Raw genomic sequence first — 12,615 nt, forward strand, 5'->3', positions numbered from 1 at the left:
CCGGGTGGTTTTCTTCAACCACTTTCTGTCCCTCACTGTCCCTGGTCTCACATATCCCTGGACTTCGTCACGGGTCTTCCCCCATCTGATGGCAACAGCACCATCATGACAGTAGTGGACCGGTTTTCCAAAGCCACCAACTTCATTCCTCTCCCAAAGCTACCCCCTGCCAAAGAGATTGCCCAGCTCATGGTTCAGCACGTCTTCTGGATCCATGGACTCCCGGTGGACATGGTCTCCGGCGGGTGCCCTCAGTTCTCATCCTGGTTCTGGAGGGTGTTCTGCACGCTCATTGGGTCATTGGGCCAGCCTGTCCTCCGGTTTCCACCTGCAGTCCAACGGCCAGTCGGAGTGAGCCAATCAAGAACTGGAGACAACTCTTCACTGCCTTGTCTCCGCCAAACCCAACCACCTGGAGCCAGCAACTTGTGTGGGTTGAATACGCCCGCAACACCCTCCACTGCTCTGCCACTGGGCTTTCGCCTTTCGAGTGTTCCCTGGGGTATAAGACCCCTGTCTTCCCAGAGCAAGAGGAAGAGGTTGGCATACCCTCGGCCCAGATGTTTGTCCGCCGCTGTCGCCATACCTGGAAGAGAGCCTGGTCAACTCTTCTCAAGACCACCTCCAGGTATCGACGACAAGCAGACCGCCACCGGACCCTGGCTCCCTGGTATTGTCTCGGGCAGATGGTATGGCTGTCCACTCGTGAGTCCCGCAAACTTTCCTCCCGCTTGTAGTTGTCCTTGATGTCCTTTGTTTTTTTTGCATTGTTGTTTTCTATTTTCCGTTGTCTTTTTCTTTTTTCTCTTTAGTTAATTGTCTTGGTTGATGGTGCATGGAAATCATTTTTTTTAAATTATTTTTTATTACATTTGTTTTCTTGGGGGGGCTGTGGGAGGGGTCTCGGATGGTTGAGGGGCAGCTATTGGGGAACTGTGGGGGGATCTTGGAGGGTTCGGGTCCCCGTTTTTGGCCTTGTGGGAGATCTGTCAACATGCCCTTGAGCAGGGCATTGACCCAGGATACTGTCGCTCTGAATAGAAGTCTGTTAGATGACTGGTGTGATGTAGTTGTTGAGCGGCTTCACTGCAAGTATATTGTATGTTTTGGATTCAATAAAAAAAAAAAACGGCCAACCGGCGTACACGGTGAGCCACCTCCTGAAGGTTCGACCGCGGGGAAGGAGATTCCAGTACCTGCTGACTGGGAGGGTTATGGCCCGGAGGAGAGGTGCTGGGTCCCCACATGGGACATCCTGGACCCAGGCCTCATCGCTGAGTTCCAACGCTGGCACCCTGGTCAACCAGTTATGGACCCAGGTAGGATACCAGGTGGCGCCCCTGGGGGGGGGGGGGTTGTTACGGTCACACCCTGATCTGTTTCACATGTCTTTGTGCTTGTCTCGACCCCTACTCCAGGTTTTGCATATCTACTGTCAGGTCTTACCAGTGTGTTTTCCCATCTTCCTGCTTTCTCAAGTTCTGTTTCCTAGTTTCCCCAGTGTATTTATTCCTGTGTTCTCTGATTGTCTATTGCCAGTTCATGTTGTCTTGTCAGGTCTTACCAGTGTGTTTTCCCATCTTCCTGCTTTCTCAAGTTCTGTTTCCTAGTTTCCCCGGTTCTGACCATTCTGCCTGCCCTGACCCCGAGCCTTATCTTGGCAAAGGAGAAATGCTCACTGACAGGGATGTTAACAAATTTGCGCACAACATTTGAGAGAAATAAGGTTTTTGTGCATATATGAACATTTCTGGGAACTTTAATTTCGGCTCATGAAACATGGGACCAACACTTACATTTTGCGTTTATATTTTTGTTCAGTGTAGTTTTGAATGAGTTAAAGTTGAGCAATTTGCAACAGCACTCTAGTTTAAGATTTGCAATATAAGACAAGAACACAGTTAACATTAATCTGGCAGCAACGACCGCATCCAAGAGTTCTGGAAGAGTTCCCTGTGCTGTGCTAGCTGAGCATGCATTTATCGCAGTCCGTGAAATGTGTCATGTTGCTGTAGAATGAAGAGGCAGTGGTTTGGTTTATTCCGCCTGGCAGAGCTACCAAACAGACAGGCTGATAAACACCCTGGCCTCTGACAGACCATCAGTTCACTGCTGTGGATGTTTATGTCAGCAGGGTAAGAGAGCGTTAGACAGCGCTGGGGAGCAGGATGTATCCACCTGGCCTTACAAACAGAGGGATAATGGTGAATGGACTGTAAGCATTGGCAGACTAGGGGGGAAAAAATATTTTATTTTGGTCAGCACTACTATTATTATGAATTACCTAGTCATTCGTTTATGTGATGATGTGATTTCATGAGACAGAGAAAGAACTGAGTGAAGAAAGGTGAATGCAGCCATTTCATTTTTGTTTGGTTTCCCCAAACCTCTGTCCTTTCTCCCATTTGATGACCAAGTTAAGCAGTTCATTCAACTCTCTGACCATGTCTGAGATCGTTGACTAGAGTGCTGAACCTCACACATTCCGTCTGGCCATGGAATGCCATCTAATCTCACCTCCTACTCTCCAAATCCAGCCCAAATAGCTGTGCATTGTCATCCACACCCCCCAAACCCCTCACACCCCATGACCCCTGTCCATTCTCTATGTGTGACACCCACCTCCCCCTTCACCCTCCTGATCCACATTTCCCCAGACTAGCAGGTGGCAAAGTAAACACAGGCGCACAAAGGGGGAGCCATGCAGAAGCTCTTGTTGTGAAAACAGTGGCGGGTCATGGCAGACTGCCACCATGCACAGGCATCCGCTCCCAGACTCCCACCTCCTGGGACAGGACAGGGGGACAACGGGGGCACTCTGGGGAGGCCAAGTCCACCATAATCCCATCCATCTCTCTTCCCCCAGGACCTGACAGAACCACCAAACCACCCCGTATCGCTCATTCCTCCCCTGATGAGGATCAAAAGGCCCTGTGTGTGACCCAGGGGCTCTTGTCAAACTTGGTTCTGTTTCTCCCATGATAGTAATGGGCAGTAATGGCTTCGGGCGTCCGTCGATGTCTGTCAGCCTCGTTCTCTGTGTTGCTCCAGTGCTTTGTTGAGGCAGAGTGATTTCTCTTTCCGACTGATGGGTTTCAATCAAAAGGGGGTTTACACTAAATGCAGTGACGTCTATTTTGGCCTAGCCACAGGGTACCTTGTGTGCCTTGCCTTCCTGTGTCACATTTTCCTCCTCGTTCACCAACATGACTTCGGCAGAGCCCCACAGGCCTTAAAACACTGTGTCCAGACAGAGAAAGAATAACCGTACAGCCAGGACCCCTCCCTATGAACCAGCCAGAGCTAGCCCTCGACACAGGCCATAATCTAGGAGTAGACAGTGTGAGGACAGAGAGCAGGGAGTCACTGACAAACATGGTGAGGATACACAATGCTATACTGGATTTAGAAACTATTCCACTGACTGAATAGCCACAAGACTTGAGTGCAACCCTCACTGTCATTTCATTACACTTTTCCACTACACTGTAAAGATCTGGCAGCCTGGTCAGTCTGGTGCCTGCTCCAGCCCTTTGAACTGACGAGTTTAGGGATCTCACCAACTAACTCACAGCAAACTGTCAAGCAATATAGGCCTATGCATGGATATATGGATGCTATTTGTATAAATCTCTGCTATGCATTACATCAATAAAGATATATATTTTCTGCTCATTTTTGCAGTGGTGGTAGTAGTAGTAGTTCATCGGAGGTGAACCCATTTTTAACATTTGCATTTGTTTTGTAAAGCTTCCCTGAACTAAGCTTGTGGCATTAACAAATCTGTCAGCGACAGAATTACTCACACAGACTGAAACTGTAAAAGAGACAGAGATGGAGGAGACAAAGAACCTCTTCCAGGTTCTAACCTCTATCTGTGTACAGTCTGTTAGCAGATTAGCCTGGAATCTCGCTAGCCACTTCCTGTTGTAATGTGCCTCCTCCCCTTTAACCCACAACAAAAGTTAACAAACACCCTGGAGCAAATCCACTGTTAGCTAGCTAGTGCTTCCCATTGTCTGCCAACCCCACACACTACCTCCCACTCAATTATCACACATGTATTCCATTTGTCTCAGAAACATACCACACTTTACTATAAAATATCTATCAACATCTTCCAGCAGTTAGCAGTATGCTTGATAATGGGAGGAAATTGGTTCCATCTGTCGAGATGTGGTGCGTCTCTCTTCTTGTTCTGCCTGAACTGTATGTATGTGAGAGTCCTGCGAAGACTAGTAGAACTGTAAGATGAAATGTAAAAGTACAACACTGAAGGGACAACATGCAAAGAAAACATAAACATACTCGTAGCCGTAAAATATCAGTCATATTAGATACTAATACCTCAATATACTGTATTTTTTCTGGCAATGCATTTAATACATGTTTTGCTATGTATAGTAACATGCTGTTAAATGGATGATATTCACGACAACATATTTCATCTGAAAAGAACTTGAGATGTATTGAATTTCACAGGAAGTAGAGAGACACCAGGTCCTCAGACTTCAGGGAAAGCTGGCACATTGATGTGGCAGACCTCTAGTGATCTCCTTAAATGTACACTTGTAAGAGTTACACAGATTAGAGGGAGATGTCCTCTGTTAAATGCCAGTCTATTTCTCCTCAGACCTGCAGACATCAGACGACTCTCCCCCCCACCACCATTCTCAGATCACAGGATAACATGCACATGGTTACTCTGAGTCGACAGTTTTCCGAACCCAACAGTCTACATGTTGAGAGTTAGCTAATACACCAATGGTCTCAGAGGACTTCCCTATGGAAGCTATTACAACATGACTTTGCTTTTGCTTTCATGTGGTTTTCTGAGGCCTGTGACTACATACTGTAACCTTACACATTTCGACCATGCATGTTTTCAGTGTAAGTACGGGACACAATTTATAGCTCGTTCCTTAGGATCTGTCGCGGGGGAAAACGTAATTAGTTTGTCTTTGTGTAAACTGTAGCTGCTTTTAAGGCTCCCAACCATGACATTATATTTTAAAGTAGTAAGTGCTTACATGCCGTTAAAGACTGGGAGAGATGTGTGAGAAACCCAAAGCCAGTGATTATAAAGCTCTAAAACACATCTGCACTCCAGCTCAGCGTTACATGTGACCACAGTGTCGGCGAATGCAGACCAGAGCATCCACATCACTCAGCTTCTGTCAGCTATGGTAAAAGGATACAGGCCATTATCAGTCCAAAATACAGCCCACTTCTGTGTGAGCGGCCTATGTCTCCATGTCTATCATTCGACCTGGCCCATAATGATTTGAGTTTGCCTCAGCGTTAGCATAGAGCATTCCACAGAGTGTGTGGCGTCACTAATTGCCTTTAAAGAGCATAGACACCCACTGAGCAGCCCTTGTTCTCCAAATAAAGCAGAGGTGGGCCTGGAAACACCATGGGTAATGATGTTATACAGCCCCCTTATCAGCTGAATCGAATGGGCAAGGTTCAACTCATTTTCCTGTCAGACCAGTTGCGACCAAGTAACTTCCTCTGACAGTGGATGATGACTCTCTGCAGGTGGCCAAGTTGGGAAGTCCACTATTTCTGGCACTCAGTCACTCCCAAACTCACAAGAGGTCAGAAATAGAGAGAAGAAAAGGATATGAGGGGAAAAGAGAAATTGATAGAATCTTAAAGTAAATATGGGATATACTGTATATGGTTCTGTGTTCAATTTAGCTAACACCTTTACTATTTCCATTGTTTCCAGTACCCTGCCCTGAACCTCAGACACTGTCACTAGCCGGCTACCATCCAGTACTCTACCCTGCACCTTAGAGACCGTTGCCCTTGTACAGCCATTGAACACTGGTCACTTTAATAATGTGTACATACTGTTTTACCCACTTTATATATGTATATACTGTATTCTAGTCATGGCTCATCCTATATAGCTGATTGGGGACCTTATTACTGATGAATGTGCTTTTTCTTTCTGCTTGCATTTTGTATTTATATTTTGATGTGTGTATTTTCTGTAATTTCTGTAAAAGAGGCCGTGGTCTCAGTATAACTCCCTGATAAAATAAAGGTTAAATAAAATTAAAATAAATATTTACTGCTATACACACTTTTTCTATTCATATACTGTCCATACTGTCAATACACACCATTCACATACATATATATTATTTCGATTCTGGACTCACATCCGGAAGCTAATTTCCTGCAACTCTGTCCATTTTACTATTGGGTTTTGTTCTGTCTATTTCAATCATTTATTCTCTCATTCTAATATTTCTAATACTGTACATTTCATTTTATTTACACTGTTTATGCACACCGCATATTTTTTTATATACTGGACTCTTGACATAGCTCACTCTAGTATATCTACAACTGTACATATAATTCCTAGAATATCTTGTGTAAATGTATCCAGTGTAGATACGTAGAGATTGCATTTGGATTACTGTTACAGTGCTATTTGGGTTGTTAATTGGATTCGTTATGACATTTCTTAATTTCTTTATTTTTACTTTTTGGATTATGTGTGTATTGCCTTGTATTGCATCGTATTGCTGCACAGTTGGAGCTAGAAACACCAGCATTTAGCTGCACCTGTGATAACATCTGCAAAATCTTTGTACGCAACCAATAAACGTTGATTTGATTTGTTCTGCAACCATGTTTGTGCACGTCTTATACACAGAGAAAAATGTTCACTAAAGCAGCCATACCGGTCAAAACACTATCCTCATCTGACGACAAGCCAGAACCACTGTTGGAAAATAACATATTGTCTAACAAAAGCTGTACTGCATCTACTGTGCTGACACAGACGGGTCGAGGAATATGTATGGATTCTGCTTTCTGAAGTGACGACCACTTCAGCGCTTCTCATTCGTCTTGCGTGAGAAAACCCAAGCCTGTGACAAGAGCAGAATGGCGAGGGCCTGGCTCCCTCTCCTACTGGCATCTAGCAGTGGGCACTACATCACTGTCACCACAGAGACCACCAGGGAATCGCCCTCTGCAGCGCTCACAACACGACCGGCTCACGTCGTATGTGGCATAACAGCCTATGAGTTATGAGAGGGACGAGGGAGCCATTGTAACTACAGAGGCCCAACAGACGTTCCAATTTGTCCAGTCCTCTTATGAAAATGGACAAGTACAAATGCCCAAAGCCCTACCTAAGAATCCCTCCTCATGTATCAGGCTCAGCCCTACTCCCTGTATGCCCTGCATCCATATGGAGCCCATTGTGGGGAGATGGAGCCCATGGGACACTGAGCAGAGAGAGTTGTGGTTTACAGTAGGTCATATGAGGTGCTGAGAAAGAACTGATCTACAGCCATCTTGTTTATTTCAGGCCTGTGCACAGCATTTAAATATGATACTCTCCAGAGAAAAGTTAACTTCAGGACAATCATTTATGGCCACCACATCACCTATAACTCATGTTTTGTAATATATGTAGGACTTTAAAAATCCCAATAAACCGGTTAAATGACCAATACCACACCACGGGAAGAGAATGAGTGTATTTTTTTCACACAGAGAAACGTCTTGCGACTTACACCTCGTCGAGAAAGACAAATGTGCATGTTTGCTGAAATGTTTCCTTCCCTCAGATCATTGTTAATGGACATCACAACTGTCCCTGAGTGGTATTCCACGCGTTAGGGTGTCAACGACAACAATAAGGCACTAAACTAAATAAACAACTTGCTTTGAGGTGTCTGAGAGCAACAAGCTGGGGAATGAGAGAAAGAAACGGAAAAGGGGGAGGTTTGTTTTCACACTCATCCCCTAGTACCTGAGGGTCATTAAAAAGACCCCTAGTACACATCCAAACAGACTCAATTACCCCCCTAATTAGAACAGGTCTACAACTCCACAGGGGTTGTGGGAAAATAATACACCTAGCCCTCTCAGGCTAATTTCTAAAGCAAAGAACAACAAAAAACGTGTTCTCAGAATATATGTGGTTACCTAAGAGAAAGTGACCTGCTTTAATACCACAGGAAACACTGAAAGGAGAGATGACACACAGTGACCATATTTACATGCACCCTGTATTCCGGATGATAGCTCATATCCCGGTTTTGGTCTTACTCGGGATAAGCTGTTTACATGCACCCACTCACGAGTATCCCTGTATCTGTAAATAAACAGAATATTCCTAATTGGTTCATATGGGTTAAATGGAATATTAACTGAAATATGGACACTGACTGTAGGGCCTATAACCTCTCACATGTAGAGTAATAAAACATTAACTCTTGCAGAATTATGCATTTCTTGCTGTAAAATTATACAACAAATGTTAATTTTGTCTCGGCAACAGGAGTGGTGAAATCGGATTTCTTTCTTTCAGCATCTCTTGAGAAAACGTGAATGCGTGCGTAACGTGTTATCTTTGACGCTGTTATGCAAGCAGACTATTTCAACCACATAAAATATGCGCCCAAGACGAACGTGAAGTCTTATCAGAAGCGTGTTTCATCGTTTTCTCAGCTAACACTTCAACTTTAAAGGGTGTGGCTGTAACTGTATAGACTAGAGAGACACGCACCCTAATGTGGAAGAGGGGGCTTGGGAAAGGTCCTGGTCGAGTTTGTCATGGTCGGACACGCTTAGCCAGAGAGCCGGAATCCGCTGAAGGGGCAATCTAATGGCTCAACAGCCAAACAATATAGCTGGTCCACACACCAATGCTCCCGCCGTCCAATAAGATAATAAATGACATATTAAGGAAGGTCTCAGAGAGTGCATCCAAGCCTACTGGTCGTGGGCTGGAACAGTTCTTGTTGAGTTCAGTTCAGCTCTTGGGGACTGGTCCTTGTGAGGAAGGGCTGGCTCTGTCACCCAGTGTCCGGAGCGATGGCCTGAGGAGGACAGCAGAGCTCTAATTGATCTCTCCCTGCATCACAGAGGAATGGGAGAGCAGTTTTGAACTTGCACTACAGAGGAACTGAGACCAGCACGACCCTGAAAGAGAGAGTGACTGACGTCAACCACCGTGACCTCTGGTACCAGAGAATGCAGGCAGAGAACTCCTGTGTGCAACCAGCAATAGCTGTACTAGTTTAAAAAAAACTGGTGTCTTTAAGTCATTTGAGGTCAGCAGAAAAGAGAAAAAGAGAAAACACTATTGACACACAAAGGAAGTACATGTCCTTCTCATGAGGAATGTAATTAAAAACACCATGTTAAATTATTCAGGATTTACTAAGCAAATCCCCTATCCCCGGTCTTAATACAGAGTCTGCCTGTTCTTGATTTAAAAACAGAATCCCCCTCCATCTGCTAGGGGCATGATGCTGTCAAACAGTAGTTAAGAGAACCAGCGTGGGCAGACTGACGGACCGTGAGCCTGTCTGTCTGTGTGCCAGCAGTGGGGACCTACTGTACACTACCACAAAGAGGGCCTCCATAGGCCCATAGAGAGATCAACCATCCCCCCTAGGAGCGCCACTCCAAACTTGGAATGAACATTCTTCTTCTTGCACAAAAACAATCAAGCTCTCACCCAAACTGGCTGCCAGTTATCCTCTGTTTCCAGGCAAAAGAAGTTGCTGAGGATCAATGGGGGATGAATGGGTCCTCATTTGTACTTAATCCAAAGCTCCTCGTGAAGGGGAAATGACATATGGGGTTAAACTCCTCCAGGCTATGCACTCTTTTAGTGTAACAGACAAACCTTCTTTCCGGTGCATTTTTTCGATCTTCCCCTTTTTTCAGTTTTAATGTACTACTGTAAAAGTAGGTGTTTGAATGTAGCTCTCCCTCCTGTCCGTCTGAAATCTAAAAGTAGAAGCACATTTTAAGAAACGATGGACTAAGTGAATTTCTGATGGCCCTCAGGTCATCCTTGGGGAAAAAAAGAAAATGGGAAGGAGAAAACAGATCAAAGAGTCCTTCCAGTCTATTCAAATGCTACTGCTCCCAAATTACATTGTGTCCTTGCACAGTTTTAAAAGAATGGGTCACTGCTGTTTTATTGTGGAGAAGCTACTACTAATGAAAGGGACAATACAAAGATTAGCACTGCCAGCCAAGCGGCTGAAACTTCACCCTGGGTTTAATTGCACTGAACAAGGGAAATGGGGAAGCAGGGCAAACAAGGGACAAAATAGCAGGCAGCAGAGGAGGTAGAGGCTATTGGCAAAAATAAAGGTATGTTTTATGGAGGCCTAGTGTCCGGGGTGGGACATGTGATCTGCGTGTCCAACCTGAGGGAGGAAATAGTGAGAGAGGCACTAAGGGCAGCAATTTAAAAAACAGAACTGTCTCTTCTCCACTCCCCCCCCCCCCCCACAAACACATTATTTTCCTCTTTCATTGCTTACATTGCATATTATAAAGGTGGTTTGACACAAGATGTAATCCATGAAAAGTCTAAATCACAAGAAAAAAAAACTGGTGTATGTTTCCTGACACAGGATAAAGTGTAACGACTCAAGGGGACACTTACCAAGCCAGAACATGTAGATATGGCTGCAGAGGAAGCTGTGAGGTTGTGTATAAATCCCTGATACAAGCAGTCCTGATGGGCTGGCTCCTGTGCCAATGTGGTGATGCCCTCTGTCCCCAGTACCTGTACTGTGAAGCCCTCTGCCACTACCATGGAAGGCTGTAAGTCCAGGTGCATGTCCCACCCGAATGCAGATAGTCTGTAGTGTACAGGGCCCCCCATGGACGGTAGGGACCTCTTATTCCGGCCTCGCCGCAGCATATCGTGGGACACATACCCACCCTGAGCATCCACCTCAATTGGCGTCACAAACACATAATCTGGAGGAGAACCACAGAGAAGGTCACTTACCAAACCCACATCCAATGGGTTCATCTTATTTGCACAAAGCATTTGCACAAATCTCAATTCCCTCTAGTCTAATTATACTGATCACAGTGTAATTGGTCAAACAGTGTCATAATATTTAACTGATTTATGAGGGGAGTATTAGACATCATCAAATCATGTTTCAGATCCAAAAGTCGTTAACGTTATTCCCCAATCAAAGCCTATATCGATCGAATAAACATTTATTCAATAAGAACACGAAGACACCCATTATTGAGGAACCGTATCAGACGCCACGTAGGCCTAATAGGAACGCCCAGAAACAAATCCAGATAGTTTTTTACAGTCACATCCACTCTCACTGGTAAATCAAAGAATGTAAATCATCTAAACTAGACCCGCCCCGTACCCGGCTGCTCAAGGAGGAAACTGCCGCTTCTGCAGGGAATTCCTTCACCGGCGCGTGGCTAAAGTTTACCAGCCAAGAAGATGAGAGGCAGTATGCGCGCAAGACACCATGAGCGCAAGACACCATGAGCGCTTTACCTGGCGACTCATCGATAAACCTGACACACCAAATACAAGTAATGCGTTTTATTAGTTCTGAACAGTAGCTATGTTATTGTTTCATTCTAAAGGATTATAAAAGTTACAGACTGTTGCAGACTACAATGCTGTTAGTAAACATTTTCTTATCAGTTATGGAGAGAAGTAAACAACCGGCCCGTGCAAAATACGAACCGTGATTCAGTCCACTGGTGTCACTGGCAAAAGTGGACGAAACTGAGTAAATGGAATGTGAGCAGTAGATATGCAGCGTCTGCAAAACGACAGGTAGGAACAAGTTAATGGCACAGCATGCGCAACAGTTTAGTGTAACAGGCAGCCTACTGCAATTTAAACGTATATCTGATTATACAGTTGTCACCTGCCTTCAATGTGTTCCAGAACCACAGAGTGGATAAAATCTTCACTGATGTGCAGCTGACAAGTGGGATAGGCAAAGTCCATATCAAAAGAAAAAGGCAATCCATGTTGGCATGCAATACCTCCTCTGTTACCTCCTCAGAAAACACAGAAGTAATAACCTGTGGCAGCGGATAATGCAACTGTAAGACATTGCTAATTTCTTTAGGTGCCTTTTACATATAATCACGTCAAGTCCGCCGGGTCCATTTGGCTGTGCATGGAGAGGTAAAGCGCACTCGTGCGTCTTTCTGAAACAGGTAGCAAATCGCCGGAGTGCTGACTGTGCTCTCTATAGTGAACAGTGACAGTCAGCTCCGGCAGACTGTAAAGCAGCAGTAGCACCCGCGGGTGGAAACGAAGCGGGGCCAATCAGCAAAGAGCATCATCTTCTCTGAGATAAGTAGCCTACTGTTGTGTAGGGAAGCTCTTAACTTTCTTTGGCTCAGTGTTGAGTTGAACAAATTCGTGCTCCCTACACACCCCGCTGGGCAAAAACGGGTTAAATCAACGTTGTTTCCACGTAATTTCAACCCAAACAAATATATGTGATAATGTTGAATCAACGTGGAAAACAAATGTAATTTGCAAAAAGTCATCATCATAAGATAATTTCATATTTTTGTCACCGAGTTTTGAGAGCTAAATCCAATGACATGATGATTTTTTTGTTGTTGATTTCACGTTGAATTGACCTTAGTTGACAACTAGCCAAATGTAAATCAAAACAAGACGTTGAACTGACGTCTATGCCCAGTGGAAATGATATAGAGATTTTAAATGAATATTGCAGGTAGAAGCAACTTTCCACATCAAGGAAGATACAGAAAGTATTTGATTGGATGCGAATTGTGTAGCCTATAATTCAAGGT

The 12,615-nt window shown here is 44.7% G+C and overlaps 1 protein-coding gene across 1 annotated transcript in view; it reads right to left on the reverse strand.

Annotated features, from left to right (window-relative positions):
• adamts18 (ADAM metallopeptidase with thrombospondin type 1 motif, 18) overlaps window positions 1–12,113 on the reverse strand; it is a 53,456-nt gene extending 41,343 nt beyond the window's left edge. The window contains exons 1-3 of the mRNA XM_014126501.3: window positions 11,710–12,113; window positions 11,519–11,597; window positions 10,448–10,767 (exon numbers count right to left, since the gene is read on the reverse strand). Of these exons, the coding sequence (XP_013981976.1) occupies window positions 10,448–10,767; window positions 11,519–11,597; window positions 11,710–11,811 (501 nt within the window). The 5' untranslated portion in view covers window positions 11,812–12,113. The remainder of the gene's footprint in view (window positions 1–10,447; window positions 10,768–11,518; window positions 11,598–11,709) is intronic.
• Between the last annotated feature and the right edge of the window lie 502 nt (window positions 12,114–12,615).

Source organism: Salmo salar, chromosome 11, assembly GCF_965601325.2.
Source record: "Salmo salar chromosome 11, fSalSal1, whole genome shotgun sequence".
NCBI classification, from domain to species: domain Eukaryota; kingdom Metazoa; phylum Chordata; class Actinopteri; order Salmoniformes; family Salmonidae; genus Salmo; species Salmo salar.